Source organism: Culex pipiens, chromosome 2 (assembly GCF_016801865.2).
Source record: "Culex pipiens pallens isolate TS chromosome 2, TS_CPP_V2, whole genome shotgun sequence".
NCBI classification, from domain to species: Eukaryota; Metazoa; Arthropoda; class Insecta; order Diptera; family Culicidae; genus Culex; species Culex pipiens.
Window position 1 is genome coordinate 120,999,416 of NC_068938.1, and position 21,337 is coordinate 121,020,752.

The 21,337-nt window shown below is 40.3% G+C and overlaps 1 protein-coding gene across 4 annotated transcripts; it reads left to right on the plus strand.

Moving 5' to 3' along the window:
• The first annotated feature begins 693 nt into the window (after window positions 1–693).
• On the plus strand, window positions 694–21,289 carry LOC120421367 (pyruvate carboxylase, mitochondrial). Of its 4 annotated transcripts, none has more exons than XM_039584556.2 (11): window positions 694–851; window positions 11,870–12,395; window positions 16,315–16,571; window positions 16,632–17,884; window positions 18,206–18,250; window positions 18,540–18,937; window positions 19,245–19,504; window positions 19,571–19,859; window positions 19,920–20,660; window positions 20,715–20,790; window positions 20,852–21,289. In XM_039584556.2, the coding sequence occupies exons 2-11, from the start codon at window positions 12,300–12,302 to the stop codon at window positions 21,022–21,024; spliced, it is 3,588 nt and encodes a 1,195-aa protein (XP_039440490.1). In that variant the 5' UTR covers window positions 694–851; window positions 11,870–12,299; the 3' UTR covers window positions 21,025–21,289. The 4 variants fall into 4 exon arrangements, with proteins under 4 accessions (XP_039440490.1, XP_052563127.1, XP_039440492.1 ...); XM_039584557.2 differs by lacking the exon at window positions 694–851 and adding an exon at window positions 8,317–8,447; XM_052707167.1 differs by lacking the exon at window positions 18,206–18,250 and having other exon boundaries at window positions 18,516–18,937.
• Window positions 21,290–21,337: the final 48 nt, after the last annotated feature.

The window sequence follows — 21,337 nt, forward strand, 5'->3', positions numbered from 1 at the left end:
CGTTCTTTCGCGTGAGCTCACTCGGAAAGAAGACACACAACTACCAACATCGCAGCAAGCCGGCTGGTTTTTTTTGGCGTCGCGTAAACAAAATACATCGATCGATAAAAGCTCCGACTGCGGGGACGCACGGTGAAGACCGCCAAATCGAAATCGCGACGCCACCGGCGACAAACACAACCACGCCGTCACGTTTTGAGTGTGACTGTGAACAGCAGGCGGAATCGGAGCACATGCCGGCAAATTGCACACAGTGGGAGATTGATATGACAATTTTTGATTTGTTTGTACAATATTGATGATTGCTTTTATTTGGCATAATTGTAACTAATGGAGTCGCACGGTATTCAAGTTCTTCAAATGAAGACGCATGACGTACACGTACAACGTAAATAAGTACCATGCGTCTCCATTCAACTAAATGTGTTTTATAATATAAAATGGATGCAGTTTTGTTTAGTGAAACTTTTATTAACTTGGAGTGATTTTGGGTTATTTATAAAAGAAAAAATAAGTGTTATTTTTCAAGTTATTTTTTCCAATGCCAAACCAACAGTGTCGACTCTTCGTTGTCGTTGTCCCCAGCCAGTCAACAGCCCCAACTAAGGTGGTGTTAGGGAAGCTCTGTAATGTCTGGCAAGCGAGACACTGCTGCTGGTTAGTAAGAGCAGCACGACTGAGGGGAACTTCAGTTGCTGGTAGAACGTGTCGGCGTAAGGTTCAACGCTGGTTCAAGTGACGTGTGCTTGTAACATACGGATTTCCTTTTGCAAACAGAAGTTTTTTTTGTGTGTGGTGCTCCTCAACCCGTCGCCGTGCACCACCTCCCGCCCCTTCAGTGTCACCAGCCGGTAAAAATCGTTTCCTGTGCAGGTTTCTTTGCAGTTCCTTAGAGTGGTATTTTAATTAGTGGCGCACTTTATGAGAAGAATAAGAGGGGAGGAAATATACACACATCCCAAGGACATTCCAAATGCGCAAATCACCACGATGTATGATGGTGGCTGCTGCTGAATAGTGGTGCCACACACTGATAACACGCAACGGGTAGATTTATCGATTCAGCACAAGTGCCCTCCACATTGATTTGTCCTTCCCCTCCCCACCAGAACCGACCGCCCTGTCTGCTCATCAGCTGTGAAAAGAAGGTTGCGAATACGCAAAAATCAGCTAATGGCGATCGAGAAGTGAGCTTGAACATGTGCGAAAAAAAAGTGTTGTTGCGTAATGTGTGTTTGATCAGTGAGTTGGGTTTCCCTCTAAGTTCTAGCAAGTGTGAAAGATTTTTTCAACAAATCTACAAACTAAGTGGAACCAGCAATCACAGCCTAGACAGTTTAACATTGTTTCCAGCAACCATCATGGAGATACGATCTGGACTTTGGATTGCCTTTTTAGAACAACAAAAACACTCAACTTACAACTAGCATGCATAGTAATGATTAGATTGCCGAAGGTTGTGCTATTATAACATTCTGACAACGGCAATCTCCAGTCTGTATAAACAGCTGCTCGCGAGTCGAAATCGCACAGGTCGTCATTAAATTCTTATCAGCACTCGTTCCGCGAGTGAATCGTCTGTTTCGCTCCCAAAACCTGCTCAAACGCTGTCGAATAATGTGATTAACGATTCCGCATTTTGCTAAGTCGTACCCAGAAAATGTAATCCTCAAAAACCGGATTCTCGATCTTCACCAAAAAATCAGGTTTCAACCAGTTTTTTCGACTCAAAAAATGCAAATAACGTTCTTATATAACCAGTATCGGTTCGTCGACTCCAAAAAAACACAACAGCCCGTCGATCAACAGACCACTTTTTGGCACAGTTACAAGTGGACGTCCTAATGTCGAACCGTATTTTTCCGTTTCCCCACCGCTCATGCATAAATGGAGAACGCGTTTGAAGTTCACGCCACCCTTCGGTGGTGGTGTTGGTTCGGTACTTTACCGCAAAACTGCTCTGCCTTAGCGCCATCACTGTGACCCAGTATCGCTACCACAGACAAACAGAGTTCTAAGCTTCAAGCAAATTTACATTTAAAGCGTCACGTCCACTTGTCTGTGGCGGTACGATGCACAAGATGACGACTTTGTAACAGACGGTAGAACAGATCGCGTGAGTAATGTCACATGCAGCGAATCAGTTATCGAAGACTGACTGGCTAAAGAGTGGTGGCGATGGAGGAGGTGGCAATGGGAGCGTTCTTTTATTACGTAACGCAAAATTTGGGATTTTTGACCCCCCTCCCCCCCCTTTGTAACAAATCGTAACAGATGAGACATCCCCCCTACCCCCCCTGTAACGCGTAACGCAAGGTCTTTTTGCAAATTTTTATGAGTGCTTATATGAAAATTTTGCGTTACGTAACAGAATTTTTCAGCACTCCCCCCCTCCCCCAATTTTCGTAACATTTGGTAACAGACACCGACACCCCCTCCCCCCCCTAACTGCGTTACGTAATAAAAGAACGCTCCCAAAGGCGTCACACGTTCTCGTCGTGTAGATGTAGACGGCGACGCCAGGTTTACCTTGACAAGGGTCAACGAGTTTATGCGTCTCGGCGTGTGACGATGTTAGTGTTGTTGTTGCAGCATGTTTAGTCTGGAATCGTTTCGATTTACGTGAGCTGTTCTTAGTCACTTGATCTGAATTTTTAATAACACAGGTTGACAAAATGCAACTAGTGGTTCTGGAGTTTTACAATATTGTTATTGCCTGGTCGTACTTGATTCTATTATCTTGTCATGGCCGGGGGTGCGAAAAATCTGTTCTAATTCCGTTCCGTTCAATACATAAAAAAAAACAAAAATAACAAAATTCATTTTTTTTTATTTGAAGCTCTGAAAAGCATCATTTTCGATCGGCCAGTTGGCGGCCATCTTTGTTTTTGAAAAACATTCAAATCTTGATTCAGAGTGTATCAATTAAAAAATGGATTTCTTTGTGTTGTTTGTAGAATCGTTTTACATACCGTCGCTTGTGTGCTATCTTGTGACACGTCTGCTCTAAAAAGATAGGACGTGTCACAAGATAGCACACAAGCGAGGATATAGTGAATAATTTTCCATTTCAATTGACTATTTCTGGACCCTGAATCCAGAACCATCATTGACAATCATTGCCCCAAAAGTGAAAAACTCCTTCTACGACCTTAAAGCTTTTGAAAAAAATAACACGGAAAAAAACTTAAATTTTCAAAAAATTAAGAAATATATTCAGCATTTTTTCGGAGGATTCCTTGTTTTATTCTACACGGAGAAAAAAGAGTTCCCAAAATCTTGAACAAGCGTTCATGAAAATGGGAACCACGAACAAAGTGTTCAAATCCCATGGTACGATTTGGAAAAACGTACCATGAAATTGGAACACTTTGTTCGAGGTTCCCATTTTCATGAACGCTTGTTCACGATTTTGGGAACTCTTTTTTCTCCGTGTACCAACTGATTTTTGGTAGAGTTATTCTCCCAGCTTTCTATTGTGGGTGTAGAGCATGTTGTTACTGAGTAATTCTCTACGTTTTCGCAAATCGATTTTTCTTTGTATTTTTTGATTTGAATAATACTTTGTCCATCCATTCTCTACGTAAAAAACATTATGTTGGATCAATTGATTTCCATACAAGGCTTCATAAAATTTGCGAACTGGTCATACAAAATAGGCATGTGACAATTCGAAAATCTGTATCTTAAGAAGAGATTTTCTTCTTGATCTGCTGTCTTGGGCAAATTAGTAGGTTATAAAAAAACAGGTACAAGGTAAAAATAAATTCCCGATTTTTTTTAATTTTTATTACAAAAAGTCGCATTCCCAAAATACACATTTTTAAATTTGCAATTATTATTATAAAAACTGTAAAGGTACCCTTTGCGCTAAAATTAAGAATGGTACAAAATCTGTTACATGTTCATCACGTTTAAGACAAATCAAATTTGCATTTTGCAAAATATAATTGTACGCATTTTATTATAAAGTGCACTTTTTATTGTCATAGGAATTTTAAGGTTTATTTTTCATTGTTCATTTTGTTTGCAAATCATAAATATTTCATGAAGAATAAAAACCCCTGCTAAGATATTTAGAAATGCTGAGAAAATTTCCTACCATTTTTATCATTATTGATAACCGACTACTATTTGCTGATATACAGCCTCTAACATTTTAATTTTTGTGAATAATGTGTTTTTCTCAATGTCATCTGATTATCTCTTATTTTTTAACTGGCGTTCTCGGACATTTATTCGACATTCAACGTAAAAAAAGGAAACTCTTGTGAAATTTTCTGGTCTTTTCCAATAAAAATAATTTTAAATTTTTATAATCAAGATCAATTATTTTAATTTGCTAAAAACACTTATCTTAGACATATTTTCAAATTTCGGACCAGATTTTTAAATTTCTAAATTATTTTGATTGAAAAGAGCATAGATGACAGAGCCTTGTATGGAAAAGTTAATGATGGAAAATCGTTTTTTTGACAAAGGGAATTCAAATTTAAAAAATGCAAAAAAAAGTCAATCTGCAAAACGTAGAGAATTACTCATAATTGAATTTAAAGAGTTTTAAAACACATCGCTCATAAAAAATTTAATACCGGCTTTAATTTAGTGGATACTCTAATAATATTTTACGCCATAAATTTTAACACTTCTGCTATAATAATTTCATACTCACAAGCACGTTCTAAAAAGTTTCACTCAACCGAGATTTATAGATATTTCGCGCATCACGAGAGTGTTCTCCCGACCTTGAACCGGGTTATTAGCAGCAACTGTATAACAATACCAAAATGAAATGCCGGCAAGCTTCAATGAAATGTTTTCACATTTACGTTTGTCAATCCCCACGCGCTAGTTCATGCGGTTCTATTTTAAATCCGCAGATCATTAGCGTCTCCGCTGAATAATGATAAAAGCGTGTGCGAAACTACAGGGAATGACATGCGGTCATTAAAAATGAAAAAAAAAATAAATTGCAATAAAAAAATCTAAAAGTTTTTGTTGGATTATCAATTAAAATGGGGTGTCGAGAAAAAAATATGGTGATATTTTTTATATAAAACAAGCTCTTCCCGGCAAACTTCGTCCTGCCCTTGTTTGGTTTCCTGACGTTTCTTGCTTGTTTGCTACGTTTTTGTCGAAGAATTCAGTTTAAAATTGGTGACACATAAAAAAATCAAATACAAATTTCATCCTAAAATATAAATGAATTCTCAAATATTGTGACCAATTTCGCTCATATTAAACACAGAGGATTAGAAAGCATGATTGAAATCCACTTGAAACATTGTTTCATATGCTGAACTTTCTAACCAACATATCGACACATAATTTAAGACTTGAATGTTCTTCTAAATTTCCCAGCGCCTGCCTTGATTACCTTAATTGGGTTTTACGATATAACTAAATTTTGGTATCAATTGAAAAAGCGAGAAAGAGGGCAGAGTTGAATTCCGCATGGTGATAAATATTCGCCAAGAAATATTTATGACGCGTCCAAATATTCGCGACTGATAACGCCACCAGGAGGGGCTTGGCTACAAGATAGCGAGAACCTGTCCGATGTTCTCGCCGGACACGATAAACGTGTAGGCAAACAGACGAAAGAAAAAGTTCAGTGTCATGAGCGGCCGCGGTTAATTTACAGCCGATACGAGCAGTTAAGGGAGCGTTCTTTTATGAAGTAACGCAGTTGGCGGAGGGAAAGAGTTTTCGAAAGCAAAAAATTAAAAAAAATGGAAATTTTGTTACTAACGAGTCCAAAAATCATTTTTTTTGCGTTACGTAATAAAAGAACGCTCACATAGAGGTTTCTACCCTAGTTTTGTCCGATAAAAGAGCGAAAAACTTGCGGTGTAACTCTATTAAAATTGGCATAGGCATCGCAGTAGCCGGTGTGCCGGCTGCTCGAGGAGAGCAACAAAATATGATTGCCTTGACACGCCGCCGTTGCCCTGGTGATACGCGTTGGGCCAATTGAGGAAATGTATGTGTTCTAGTTCAGCGTGGTTGACATTGAACTTTCCAAGCACGTGTTGAGCTTAGAAGCTATTTTTAACTCAATTAATGCTTCTGTTTAGAAAATGTGCAAAAATTTACGCAAATGTCATGAAAAGTTGGCGCTGTCAAAGCAAAAACAAAAATAAATAACTACTTACAATGTCATGGCATGCTAGACATCCTTAGTCAGCATATTTTTGACTATGGGGAGCACATAATCAGTAGTACAATGACTTGCAAAATTTGAATCTTTCTTCGAGATAAGGATCTCAAAAAATACACTAAAATTCTATGGAATCGATCTTTCACAAATACAGAACTAGACCAAAGCAGCCGTCTAATGATTTTCTTATTTTTGAAAAGGAGATATTAAGGTTCACTCAGGTAGATTAACCCTCTACTAATAAGAGGTTTTTATAGCAACTTCTACAAAACAAAATGCTGTTTTTATCTAGTTTGCAATGTTTCAACTTTTAATGTTAGAGTTTTTATTTACATTTTTTCTGGCAAAACATTGAACAAATTGAATTGAATTTTTTCTGACATGGCAATATTACCATCATTATTTTTTATAGCGTGTACATCATAATTGTCACGAAGGTCCTAAGCTAACTGATTCGACCGTTTTGATCTAATTTGAACTTTGCTATTGATTTTTGTAAGGGTTTGGTTACCTTTTGTCATGTTAAGGTCACCTACGTGATAATTTCATTTTTTTTAACACGAATCACAGCTAATTTGATGAAAATGATGACTAGATCCGTCACATTACGCATCATCAGTTAGATATTAATTATAATTAGTGTTCTGGTCACTCTATCTATTGTTAAAGGCCACACGAAACAAGTCAAACCACCATATTAGATCAGCAATTCCATTTGAAAAGAGCCTAAACCGAAAAAAAGTTCTCCGATCGGGCTCAAATTTTTTCTGTGGTTGCTTGGCCAAAATAATTAGACCCGTATTTTTTTTTGTTTGGCCATTAGGGTGACCTACATCGTGCTATGGTGGTTCAAAAAATGGCCATTTTCGTCATTTTTCGCAAAAATCTCTTTTTTCGAAAAATCATATCTCCGCGCCATTTCAGCTGTCTTAGATGCAAAAGAAAGGTGATGAGTTTGGCTATTTGGAAAAAATAGTAAGAAGTTTCAAAAATCTAGCTTACCATTTGAAAAAGTCGCATGAAAACTTAAAATGGCGTTTTGACCGTGTCTGGACCAAAGAGCCTATGTCTGAAAATATTTTTATCGGATTCCTCGGAAAATTTCACATAACATGTCAAAAAATTGGCGATGAATTTCAGCGATGACCTATAGATGTTTGGGTATCAAAATTTTCGTAATTGAAAGACGCAACTTTTGGTACTTTTGGTTTTCCGAGGAATCCGATAAAAATATTTTCAGACATAAGCACGGTCAAAACGCCATTTTAAGTTTTCATGCGACTTTTTCAAATGGTAAGCTAGATTTTTGAAACTTCTTAGTATTTTTCCCAAATAGCCAAACCAAAACCTATCTTTTGCGTCTAAGACAGCTAAAATCGGATGAAATGGCGCGGAGATATGATTTTTCGAAAAAAGAGGTTTTTGCGAAAAATGACGAAAATGGCAATTTTTCACCCTAATGGCCAAACAAAAAAATACGGGTCTAATTATTTTGGCCAAGGAACCCCCAGAAAAATTTTGAGCCTGATCGGAGGATTTTTTTTTTCGGTTTAGGCTATTTTCAAATCGAATTGCTGAGATAGTATTCCAAAATTAGGAAAAAAAATATATAAAAATATAATGTTTTTGGATGAAGTTCACTCTATCAAATTTGTTATTCACGCCACAGCAGATGACCTTTCGCGTTCTATTTCCATCTGAGGGAAAAAACAGCAAGGTCACATTAGATTACAAGCCTTACGTAACCAAGATGGTCAGCTTCACTTTCCGCTGCTGACGATCATGCTTCGATTAAAGCTTATAACGGCTCATTTATTATCAGCAGACTACATGCCCATTGAGAGTGCTCCGATGTTATATATTTTTATGTCGCTGATGCGTGAAAAATTGCGCGTGCTGGCGGTATGAACTGGTGGTCCGAGGGGCGTGCCACTGTTTCTTAGTTTCGATTCGGTTTAATTTTTGAAGTTTAAAAAGTTTATTCGAGAAGATTATTGTTTGTCATGTTATTTACAATAAATTTTCAAACTGTAACTTTTCCAAAAATAACTACTTTCAAGCCCCTCGGTTATCTGACACGTTCAACACAGTAAATCTTTCAATGATTTTAGTATACACCTTTCATGAACAACCGTTGCACACAGTGAAGCAGGAGGACGGATCCACCGGCATTGGACGGATGGCGAAAGTTGGTTAGTCTTGTGTTTGCCTAGGAACAGTGCACATCTCAAACGGCACTGAGTGGACGAGAAACGGATTTTGGTTACATGGCCGGTCAATAACGCAAGTAAATAATTTGGTCGCGATAATTGCAAAGATCAACCGTGTGCCCTCGGGCGTGAACTATATCAAAGTAAGATATCGAAGGACTGGTGCACTGTGAAAATAGGTTCTTCAAGTTACCGTGATTTACGTTAGTGAATTTTACTTCAAATGGAAAGTTGTTAATTTATTTCAAACTGCTAAACAATTTAAAGTTTAGCATGTTCAATTAACACAAAATGGTTCGTTATCAACTTTTGTAACGACAATCACGATCAAAGTGGTTCACGTTCCAGTTTTTTTTTTTTCGAAGGTGATTCGAGTGAAACCGATAAGAAATGGTTTATTGTGGTCAAAACATTTCTGTTATTTTTTACAACCTACTATCTAAAGAGAATGGGTCTCGTGGCGCAGGGGTAGCGGCTTCGGCTGCCGATCCCGATGATGCTATGAGACGCGGGTTCGATTCCCGCCTTATCCACTGAGCTTCTATCGGATGGTGAAGTAAAACGTCGGTCCCGGTTTCTCCTGTCTCGTCAGAGGCGCTGGAGCAGAAATCCCACGTTAGAGGAAGGCCATGCCCCGGGGGGCGTAGTGCCAATAGTTTCGTTTTTATCTAAAGAAAAAGAATTACTTTCAGGTGTGATAAGACTGTACTCTGTGTTTCCGTACACAATGAGTGACTTGAATGGAAACGTTACCAAGCAAAACACATCGTAGCTTGTGTGGCTGAACGTTATCTAAATTAAACTGCAATCAATCAACGTAATCCTAATACAAACTTTGAGAATTGTATTAACAAAGTAATGGATTTATCAAAGGATAAAAATAAGAGAGTTTGAAAATTCTATCATTTTTTTCCACGTTTCATTTGACCTTACGCAAAACAGGTTGTAGGAAAATGAAGCAGTAAAAGCAAACAAAATCAGCTGATTCGTAGTCTGAGAGGTACTGCTGATAGCTATTACTTGACCCGGTGACCGAATGTTTGCGATGATTGATAATGTGCTGTGCATAAATCAACGCAACTTTACTCTCTATTGCCTTGGAAAATAATTTAAAGGCGGACAACATGTTTATACTTTAATTTTGCAATTATCGCAAAACATGAAAAATTTGCTTTTACAATAAAGTGTTATAGTTTGCCTTTTGATTAGGTGCTCATAAGTTTGTCTAAAAAACGTAGGTTTGCGGAAACATGTGGACTCACCCGAAATTACAATAAATTACAATGTTCTATGTTCTATTATTATTATGTATTGTAAAACTCAAAATTTTCAAAACGATGAATATATTATAAGTCTTTGTGAATTTTATTTAAGGATCTTGTCCCTTTGTTTGGTCTGGGTCAAAGTAAATAGAGGAGAATCCATAAAAAATCATTTGTTCCTGATTTTTTAGTCTTTTTCCGATCTATGATTCCAAAATTCAAAATTTCAGATTTCAAAAGTGCTCAATTTGATTGAAAATTCAAAAATAAACGTAATACAATGTATTTATTAATTGTTGAAAATAAAAAGTTTTAATTTGGCAAAAATGTCACCTTACTTTTCTCTACCAAAAATAATAGATTTGAAAAATAATACTTTTCAGAACCAGTGCTGAAAAGTTGAACTTTTCAGCACTAGTATCGAAAAGTAACATTTTTAAATATTGATTTGTTCTGCACGGTGGATTTACACAACACATGGATGTTTGCCATAAAATTCCATTCAAAAAGCGTTTTTCGTGGTTGCAAAAAATGTTATAAGTAACTCGTTACAAACCTTGATTTTATCAACACTCGGCAAACCTCGTACGACTCGTGCTTAAAAAATCTTCATTCATTGTAATCTATAGAAATCTAATAATTGCAAATCAACTGGACTCGCGTCGAAATTATTTTGATACACTTTTTCCATCAAATGTTAAAACAATTACAGTCCACTCTCTGGTTGTCGATCTTCTAGATCTCAATATTGTTCCTTCTACTGATGAATTTTTCAGTCTCTTCAAGCATACTTCTCGAATGAGTTTTCAAAAAGCCGTAAGAGCCATTGGTAAACAAAGGCCTTTTTGCATCGGTATTCAACCTTCTTACGAAAAACCAATTTCAAAAATGCTTGAGATTGTTCATCTACACGTCCTTCAAGAATCCCACACTAAAAATAAAGGAAATTTTGTTTCAATTTGGAGAAAAACGAAAATTAGTATCGGGGGTTACGGTGGCTCTTACGACTTTTTGAAAACTCATGCGAGACTTCGATTCTCATTTTTTTTTTGCTTGAAAGATCTCTTCCTCAACAGTCCCTTAGAATTCTCTTCCACTTGTCAATAATTTCACTTTTTCATGGCATGCATAGACATTTTCCTTTGCGAAACGAAGCTTTGAACGATTTTTGACAACTGATTTGTGAACTGATGATTCTCTGCCTCGATGTTATTTTCAATATTGACATCTGTAGAGTCAACTGTACTAGTAATTTGATTTTTTTTGCCTCGCTCGGCCTTAGTCAGTGTCAGAGACATTCAAACAATATTGGCAGAGGCCGAAAAAACCAGTTGTTCAAATGACAACAAGTTTAGCCGAAAGTTTGCCTCAAGAACTAAATAAACCTCGTTGAATAATGTTTTTGCAATTTGTTGCATTTCTCTATGAAACGTTTATTTCTCCAATGTTTAAAAAGAAAATAAAAAGAAGTTTAAAAGAACAAACTCTGGAATAATTTTGAAAATACGATAAAAAAATCTTTTTTCAAATATACCTAATAAAAAAACCTGGCTAAATTCAAAATGATTGATTGATTTTTTTTTATTGTATGACTTTGGCCAGAGTCGAGGGACGTTAACATCAAAAAATATTTGCAACTGCCTTATTATGTAACAAAAATAAAACACGCTCGAAACAACAATTTATTTGAAATAATAATATATAACGAAACCATTCAAAAAGCATTGGATTTCGTTGAAATCAAAACTAATTAGTTCTTTTGGTTGGGTTTATGTTATTCAATGATTGAAATACCACGCTTCTCCATTTGTGCAATTGACTGACGGAGGCGCAAGGTACATAAACTGCAGAACAAGTAATGTATTTTCGGCTCAAGTAATTTTTTCCATAAACACTCTAGTTGACGTTAACCATTTGCCAAATATTAATGTTTTCTTAGCAAGTCAATACGCTGCGTCATCCCGCAATTGATGTTCGTCAAACTTTATTGGGTTTATCGATCACTGCAAATTATTTATCAAAACTCACAAACAGTATGAAAAGATTCGACCTCCCAACAATCATCGGCTGTTGGTCGTTGAGCGCGGTGGAGTCTAGACATCGGTCTATAAAAGTTCTCCTCTCGTTCGGTGCGCCACTTGATTACTTTTAATTTCTAGGTGATAGATAGTGAGTGACGCCAGGTTATAATCCTTATCTCATTTGTTTTTGTTTTTCCTCTTTTTATTACTCCTCAGGTACCACAACACATCCTCTAAGCCGGCAAAACAGCACTACCAGACACTGTAGCCGACCAGGGTGAAACCCTGGGCCCTCTTTAAACTCTACCACATCGGAACCGTGACTGTGAATCTGTACCTCCAATTTAGTGAATTGCGTCCTGCACAAAGTACTTTAGAATCCCGCATAGGCTAATACCCAACGCGTACCTCCCACTAGGCGTTTAATTTTGAGCGCATTCATTTTTATTAGTTAGAAATAAGTTTTTGGCTTCTCCGAATCGTCTCAACCCCAGCTGCCCAGTGTTAGTTTTTTAAGGTTTTATTTTTGGAAAGCGCGCGCGTTTTCCACCACAACCACCAGCTAGTGCAAAGAAACAGCGGCTGCAACGTCGCTAGAGTTGAGTGAAAATCCATCACTGCAACCAACAACCACATCACCAGCACCATGTCGATGTGTGGAGCTCAAATTGCCTTGACGGCCCTTAAGAAGGTGCCACGTGTCCGGGTCTGGTCGCTGTCCAAGAATGCCTACTCAACTCAGGTGAGTAACGATTGTTTAAAAGGTTTCGAATTAATTTGCGATATCAGAACTTAACTTTTAAAAAATAGTGTTACGTGACTCTCTCAGCATATTCAATACAATTTTTTAAAAAGCTTTGATTCTCAAGCTATGAATATTTATTGAATTCAATTGATTCGCAAATTTGCAATAAATCTTACATGATCTCATTGGGGTGTATGCTTCTAAAATAGTTTGATACACCAGCACACCCCAACGTATTGGCGTGGCGCCAATTTTTAGCTCTGGAATACTCTTTTAATGAAAATGTGCCAGGGACAGACACGCGATCAGACCTGAATTGTAAATTCAGATGACGTAAACTTTGAAATGATATTTCTGGATCATAAATATTGATGTGCAAAATTGTGAACTGATATTTTTATTACTAGATCTAATCTAATCTAATCTAATCGAACACAAGCGCAGCCAGTCTGAAGAAAGCATCCGGGAAGAACTTATGGTTAGATTACGCCTCAAGTTCCTTCTTGTCATTATCAATGATTGCAGCACTTTCGAGATCCCCCGGCCTACTGCGTTGCATTAACCGCATGAGACAGATTCTATGAACGGATCCCACATTTCATAAAACCATCAAGGGAAGAAGAAGAAGCCGGGGACATACCGTACCAACCGGTTCGAGTTATTTATAGATTATAATGGTGTGTGGTGTGTAGGGGAATCGTTGGGGAAGGGATTGTTGTATTATATAGTAAATGACCTTGTGACATTATTTCACCACTACGGATTAATTCACTCAAGGAGTAATAATCCCTTGGTGGCCGAATGGCTAGAGCATCCGACTTCCAATCCAAAGGTGTGAGTTCGAATCCCACCTGATTCTATGCGTTTTTTGTTCATATTCAAAGTTCAATTACAGTCGAAAAATTCCAAGTAGACCGGTCGGGAATCGAACCCTGAACCTTCCGCTTATGAGGCGGGAGCCGTAGCCATTAAACCACGGGCCGGTCTGAACTGTTATTTTTATTACTAGAGAAGATAAAAAGCAAAATACAATTCAAAATTTAAGATCTGTGCTACACTTCGGGTAAACGATGACCTGTTAAAAAAACTGTAGTGAATGTCCTGATTAACTTTTTTCATTTTTTTTTTTTTTTCAAATGAGGCATAACACTAGCTTAAAACACTTATTTTTCAAGTGTAAGCCCTGATTCTTAAATTAATTTCAGTAAAACAACAGCTTGAAAATCGAATCAAAAGTTTCCCACTTCTCACTGAGACAAAATCATTTTTCACTCCCTATAAACATAAGCTCAACAACCTGCAGTCCGATCAACCTTGTCTTAAAAGGAATAATTGGGTAATTTTTCTTAGCTTTAAAAAAATGCAGGTGTGTACTTTGAAATTTCCAAATATAGAACATTTTTCGTACATTTTAACATAAAATCTGGCAGTGCGTGGCCGAATGGTTACGCTGTCCGCTTTGTAAGCGGATGATTCTGGATTCGATTCCCATCTGCTCCAACCTTCCATCGGATGAGGAAGTAAAATGTCGGTCCCGGCCTTGGTTGTTAGGCCGTTAAGTCATATCAGGTGTAGGAGTCGTCTCCATGCCATAAGTACAAACAACACACCAAACCAAGCCTACTCCGGTGGAATCGCTGGCGACGGTTGGGCTCGCAATCCAAAGGTCGTCAGTTAAAACACTGGGGTGGAAGGTTCCTAGGAGTAGAAAGAGGTTTGGGTGCTCTCTCCATTCAAGCCTTCGGACTCCTAGGTTCGAGCAGAAACTTGCAATAGAGACCACAAAAGACCCGGGGGTCGTTAATGTGGATGGTTTGATTTTTGAACATAAAATGTCTTCAACGTGTTAAGGGCGAACTCTATTTTTCGCATGCAAATTTGGATCTATGTCCATATTTTTTTTAAAATCTAATTTTTTGTCAAATAATCATTACTCCGGTACTACAAAAATCAAAAATTAAAAAAAAAATACTTGGGTTAAATTTTAAAAAAAATATTAATTTAAGATTAAAACTTTTAGTGATGATCAGTAAACAAAAAAAGGGATTTTTCCGTGTACCTCTTTTTAAAATTCTAAACAAAATTGTATGGAAACATCTTTAGAAAATCTAATTATACAGAACGGCATCTTTTAATATAGGTAATGCCCGAACAAAAAATCATCCATAATCCATAAAAATTGTAAAGAATTACTCTATAAAAATATTTATGAAGCTCGGAAGGAATATAAAAAAGTTCGTATTCGAACTACTAATTTTCCTGTCCTCCTTGAACGACGGAACCGCCTACTTTTCTCTACAAAAATAAAAGATTCCAAAAGTAAACCTTTAGATACAAGTGCTAAAAAGTTTCCCACCAAACCAAGCCTACTCCGGTGGAATCGCTGGCGGCGGTTGGACTCGCAATCCAAAGGTCGTCAGTTCAAACACTGGGGTGGAAGGTTCCTTGGAGTAGAAAGAGGTTTGGGTGCTCTCCCCATTCAAGCCTTCGGACTTCTAGGTTCGAGCAGAAACTTGCAATAGTGACCACAAAAGACCCGGGGGTCGTTAATGTGGATGGTTTGATTTTTGATTGTTGAATAACTGTTGAACTCATGTTGAAAAACACAACTTTTTGCAACTTTTTGTATAAGCTACTATTTCTTAAGCGGTATAGACAAGAAACGAAACGAAAAGTGACGTTTGATGTTTTATCGCGCGGTGCAATATGTTTTTGATGAAAAAATGCAAAAAAAAACAAATGGTTGAATTTAGCTTTTTTGCCCACAATTGAATAAACCAGAGTAAAAAGTCATAAAAAATCATTTAAATTTGTTCTTAAATTTCCAAATACTTGAATTCCAATATCAAAATTGGTCCGAAAAATCAGGGGGCAAAAAATATTTTTTCAAAAAAATATCAAAAATTCAATGGAAATAGAAGTCTAATCAACTGAGAACAATCTAAAATGCCTTTTTCTGCATTGATAATCATATTTAACATGTTTGGACTCGTTTAAAAATATTTTGAACTTTTATGAAATTACAATGTACAGCACCGCAAAAACTTTTTTTTCTCGCAAAAATAAAATTTTCGTCAGTACTTAGAAATTTTGGAAATCAATGATTGCAAAACAACTGGACAGGTGTATGATGCATTTTAAAACACTTTTTTCATTCAAATGTTGACACCGTGACCTGTAATTTAAATTTTTAACTTTTTTTTTTTTTTTTGCCCCCCCCCCCCTCGACTTTGATCAGAGTCAAAGGACAAAAACTTCAAAAAATTTTTGCAACGGCCTAAGTCATATTTTCCAACACTCAAAAATAATAAAAAAATTATTCAATAAATGAACAAAAACAGAAACACAAAAATGTAAAATGTTAAAAAATACGATTATAAAAAAAGTCAACTTAATAAAAAAAATAAAACACAAATACACAACCAAAAAAAAAATCATTAAAATTCTGGGATTCAAAACTGAAAAAAATCGTGGATTCAAGAATTACAAAATATAAATTTCATTTTTTTGTCCTGAAAATTCAAAAAGAAATCTTAATTTTTATTTTTATCAAGACTGACCAATAATATTCCAAACTGATTTAGTATAAGTAATCTAAGATGTCCGTCAAAATGGCGGCATTGGGATTCTGTAACATATTATTTTGCGATTTGCAAATTGGGCAACCAACGTGTTGAATTCAACTTATTTGGGGACGCTGACCTTAAATTTCACTTAAAAAACAAGAAGTTCTAAATGATTCGTAATAGAAATTGATATTGATTCGGATTTTTCCTGTTGGCAAAAGTATAGAACATGTTCATGCCATTGAGACGCATGGTGTATTACTTATTCAAAAAAAAAATTAATAAATTTCACATTTTGTTGATCAAATTTGCAGAAAAAATAATCAGAGAAACTTTTTATCCCAAACCAGGTCGAGTACAAGCCCATCCGGTCCGTGCTGGTTGCGAACCGCGGCGAAATCGCCATCCGTGTCTTCCGGGCGTGTAACGAGCTGGGCATCCGGTCGGTGGCCATCTACTCCGAGCAGGACCGGCAGCACATGCACCGACAGAAAGCCGACGAGTCGTACATCGTTGGCAAGGGCTTGGCCCCGGTCGAGGCCTACCTAAACATTCCAGAAATCATCCGGGTGTGCAAGGAGAACGACGTGGACGCCGTGCATCCCGGGTAAGAGGTTACGATCTGTCGTTTTTTGTAACTCGTTGTAACAAGGATCGTTCGTTTCAGATATGGTTTCCTTTCCGAGCGTTCGGACTTTGCGCAGGCCGTCATCGATGCAGGTCTCCGCTTTATCGGTCCATCGCCGAAGGTGGTCCAGCAGATGGGTGACAAAGTGGCCGCCCGTAAGGCTGCCATCGAAGCGGGCGTTCCGATCGTACCGGGAACGGACGGTCCCGTGACGACCAAGGAGGAAGCGTTGGACTTTTGTAAGAAGCACGGATTGCCCGTGATCTTCAAGGCAGCTTACGGAGGAGGTGGTCGCGGAATGCGAGTCGTGCGAAAGATGGAAGAGGTCGAGGATAACTTCCAGCGAGCGAGTTCCGAGGCGAAGGCTGCCTTTGGTAATGGTGCCATGTTTATTGAAAGGTTCATCGAACGGCCTAGGCATATTGAGGTGCAACTGCTGGGTGACAAAGCTGGCAATGTGGTTCATCTGTACGAACGTGATTGCTCGGTTCAGCGGCGGCACCAGAAGGTGGTGGAGATTGCTCCGGCACCAAGACTGGCCCGTGAAGTCCGTGACAAGATGACCGAGTACGCTGTCAAGTTGGCCAGACACGTCGGATACGAAAACGCCGGTACCGTGGAGTTCCTCTGTGACGAGACCGGCAACTTCTTCTTCATCGAAGTGAACGCCCGTCTGCAGGTCGAGCACACCGTGACGGAAGAAATCACCGGAATCGATCTCGTTCAGTCCCAGATCCGTGTCGCTGAGGGAATGACGCTGCCAGAGTTGGGATACACTCAGGATAAAATTAAAACTCAGGGCTATGCCATTCAGTGCCGTGTGACCACCGAGGATCCCGCCAACGACTTCCAACCCAACACGGGTCGTCTGGAGGTGTTCCGATCGGGCGAGGGTATGGGCATCCGTCTGGACAGTGCCTCCGCTTACGCCGGTGCCATTATCTCGCCGTACTACGACTCACTGCTGGTCAAGATCATCTCGCACGCTTCCGACCTGCAGTCGTCCGCTGCCAAAATGAACCGTGCCCTGCGCGAGTTCCGTATCCGCGGTGTCAAGACCAACATTCCGTTCCTGTTGAACGTGCTGGAGAACCAAAAGTTCCTCAACGGTGTCCTGGACACGTACTTCATCGACGAGCATCCGCAGCTGTTCCGCTTTGCCAAGACCAAGAATCGTGCCCAAAAACTGCTGAACTACCTCGGAGAGGTGCTGGTCAACGGACCCACCACTCCACTGGCCACCAAGCTGAAGCCGGCGGAAGTGAAACCGCACGTACCTCAACTACCTCTGGGTGAGTTTGGCAGGGTCCGGGACCCGATGGTGACTGTACGTGTTGGTTTGGTTTTGCAATAACAGATTTTAAGTGCTGCATTTTTTATCTATTCTTTAGTTGTTTCGTTTGTGTGATGTTGATTGTTTAAATGTTTGCCAAGTAGAGCCTCGATGGAGGCACATTTGAAATTGGTTAAATTATTCAAACTCAAAATTTTACGTTAATTTTCTTTATTTTACGTGAGTATGACGTGATGTCCATGTCCGTGTGCGCTTTGAATTTTATGTTATCACTAATCTTTCGTGTTACGCAACGCCGTTTGAATGTGTTTATTCACAGATCTTTCGCCAGAAGCACTTGCTGATGAAGAGGAAGGCAGAAAAGGTACTTTTATTTATAAGGCTTAGCTGTAAATGCACTCGAATACAAAGGGCAATCGAAGGATCATTTTTTGAACAAAATTTTTGAAGCAATAATTTTGGACCGCTTTCTGAAATGATGTTTAGTTGCCACACACACAAACACACGCACAAAGTTTTAAGCAAGTAGTTGCACGCAAATAACATTTGACTACCTTTCAAACGCATGGTGATAATGATTGTGATTAACATGTTTGAAGATGCAAGACGGTACAAGCTGCGATTAATAGTCCAAACGACCTACTCCCAAACAGTGACCGACCCGCCCCGTGGATTCAAGGACATCCTGCGCGAGCAAGGTCCCGAGGGCTTCGCCAAGGCCGTCCGATCCCAGAAGAACCTGCTGCTGATGGACACCACGTTCCGCGATGCGCACCAGTCGCTGCTGGCCACGCGAGTCCGTTCGCACGATCTGCTGAAGATTTCGCCGTACGCGTCGCACAAGTTCCACAACCTGTACGCCCTGGAGAACTGGGGCGGTGCGACCTTCGACGTGGCGCTGCGCTTCCTGCACGAGTGCCCGTGGGAACGGCTGGAGGACATGCGCAAGCAGATTCCGAACATTCCCTTCCAGATGTTGCTGCGCGGTGCCAACGCCGTCGGTTACACCAACTACCCGGACAACGTGGTGCACAAATTCTGTGAACTTTCGGTAAGAATTGGGCGATCCGTGTGCTGCTGATCATTAACCTCCCAACCACCCATTGACCTCATGTCCGTTTCCGTCATGAAGAGTACTGCTACCGACTTCGAAAGCTGATTTCAGCACAACTGAATCACTTTTATACTTTCACGCCAATCGTTCCCTTCCAGCTGTTTTAGCGTCAACATAAACAAACATTCTTATCCGCTGGCGTTGCGCTGTCATTGTCACACACGTTCATTACAGATAACTAATTTTAAGGTTAAAGTTACACAGTTAACCAAAAAACCAACCAACTTCCAACCCTCTCCCACAGGTCCAATGCGGCATGGATATTTTCCGAGTTTTCGACTCGCTGAACTATCTGCCGAACCTACTGCTGGGCATGGAGGCCGCCGGTAACGCCGGAGGTGTGGTCGAAGCTGCGATCTCCTACACCGGAGATGTGAGCGATCGTACCAAGACCAAGTACGACCTCAAGTACTACACGAACCTGGCCGACGAGCTGGTGAAGGCTGGCACCCACGTACTGTGCATCAAAGACATGGCCGGTCTACTTAAGCCCCAGGCGGCCAAGTGAGTATTGCCCGTTAGAAAGCTAGAGTTGAACATTGACCAACAACGTAATCTTTCGCTTTCCAGACTGCTGATCTCGGCGATCCGCGAGAGACACCCAGACGTCCCGATCCACATCCATACGCACGATACTTCCGGAGCTGGAGTCGCCTCGATGTTGGCCTGTGCCGAAGCCGGAGCCGATGTGGTGGACGTGGCCGTTGACTCGATGTCCGGCATGACTTCGCAGCCCAGCATGGGAGCGGTGGTTGCCTCGCTGCAGGGAACTCCTCTGGACACCGGCTTGAACCTGGCCGATGTTAGCGAGTACTCGGCCTACTGGGAACAGACCCGTACCTTGTACGCTCCCTTCGAGGTATGCGATCCTGAGTTGGTTAATTTGAATTCCTACTTATACAAATTTAACTTTTTTCAGTGTACGACTACGATGAAGTCCGGAAACGCCGACGTGTACCTGAACGAAATTCCCGGAGGTCAATACACCAACCTGCAGTTCCAGGCCTACTCGCTGGGTCTGGGAGACTTCTTCGAGGATGTCAAAAAGGCGTACCGGGAGGCTAACCTGCTGCTCGGAGACATCATCAAGGTCACCCCGTCGTCCAAGGTCGTGGGAGATTTGGCTCAGTTCATGGTGCAGAACCATCTGACCGCCGAGCAAGTGATGGAACGCGCCGAAGAGCTGTCCTTCCCCAAGTCGGTCATCGAGTTCCTGCAGGGCGCCATCGGTACTCCTCACGGTGGATTCCCGGAACCGTTCCGCTCGCGCGTTCTCAAGGACATGCCACGTATTGAGGGCCGTCCCGGCGCCTCGCTGGCTCCGCTCGACTTTGACAAGCTGAAGAAGGACCTGCAAGAATCTCACCCAGACGTGTCGGAGCGTGACGTCATGTCCGCTGCCCTGTACCCTCAGGTCACGAACGACTACCTCAACTTCAGAGACAGCTTCGGACCCGTCGACAAGTTGGACACCCGCGTGTTCCTCACCGGACCCAAGGTCGGTGAAGAGTTCGAAGTCACCATCGAAAAGGGCAAAACGCTCGGCATCAAAACCCTGGCCATGGCTGAGGATCTCACTGCCAACGGTGAACGGGAGGTGTTCTTCGAACTGAACGGTCAGCTGCGATCGGTGCTCATCCGGGACAAGGAGGCCGTTAAGGTAGGTTCTCGATCTTCTGTAACCGAAATCTGCTAACACCTCCCAACCTTACAGGAACTCCACATCCACCCCAAGGCCACCAAGGGAAACAAGGACCAGGTTGGTGCTCCGATGCCGGGATCCGTAATTGGTAAGTGACCCACTTCCCCAACCCCAAACAACCAATTAAACCTAAATTCTTCAACCTACAGAAATCAAGGTCAAGGTCGGCGATCGCGTCGAAAAGGGTCAACCGCTGGTGGTTCTGTCCGCGATGAAGATGGAAATGGTGGTCCAATCGCCCCGTGCCGGTGTCGTCAAGTCGCTCGACATCAGCTCCGGCATGAAGCTGGAGGGTGAGGATCTGCTGCTGACGCTGGAGTAAGTCGCGCGGTATGATGTGCGAGGAGAGAATCAACAAAAAGACATTCGGTGTATATTCGCGCTTCGTTTGGAAGTGTTTTAGCATGTGGAATCACAATCATTTAATGTTAGTGCCGAAGGGATCCGCTTACAAGTGAGACATACTTAAGAAATTTCGTCATTTTGTGTCTTGTTACAGTTCTGTTTTTGTCATAGGCAACTTTTTTGTTACGATTTTAGATTTTATGTTTGTTAGAAATCACAAAATACATTTGATAAATACTCAGGCTATAGTAGTTTGCTATCTTTGCTCGATATCACCCAACTCTCCGTTT

Excerpts from the sequence above, each read along its gene's own strand:
- LOC120421367 (XM_039584556.2), top strand. The coding sequence starts at position 12,300 with ATGTCGATGTGTGGAGCTCAAATTGCCTTGACGGCCCTTAAGAAGGTG. Across the intron at positions 17,885-18,205 it reads CGTACCTCAACTACCTCTGG|ATCTTTCGCCAGAAGCACTT; the intron begins GTGAGTTTGGCA and ends GTTTATTCACAG. Across the intron at positions 20,791-20,851 it reads GATGCCGGGATCCGTAATTG|AAATCAAGGTCAAGGTCGGC; the intron begins GTAAGTGACCCA and ends TTCAACCTACAG.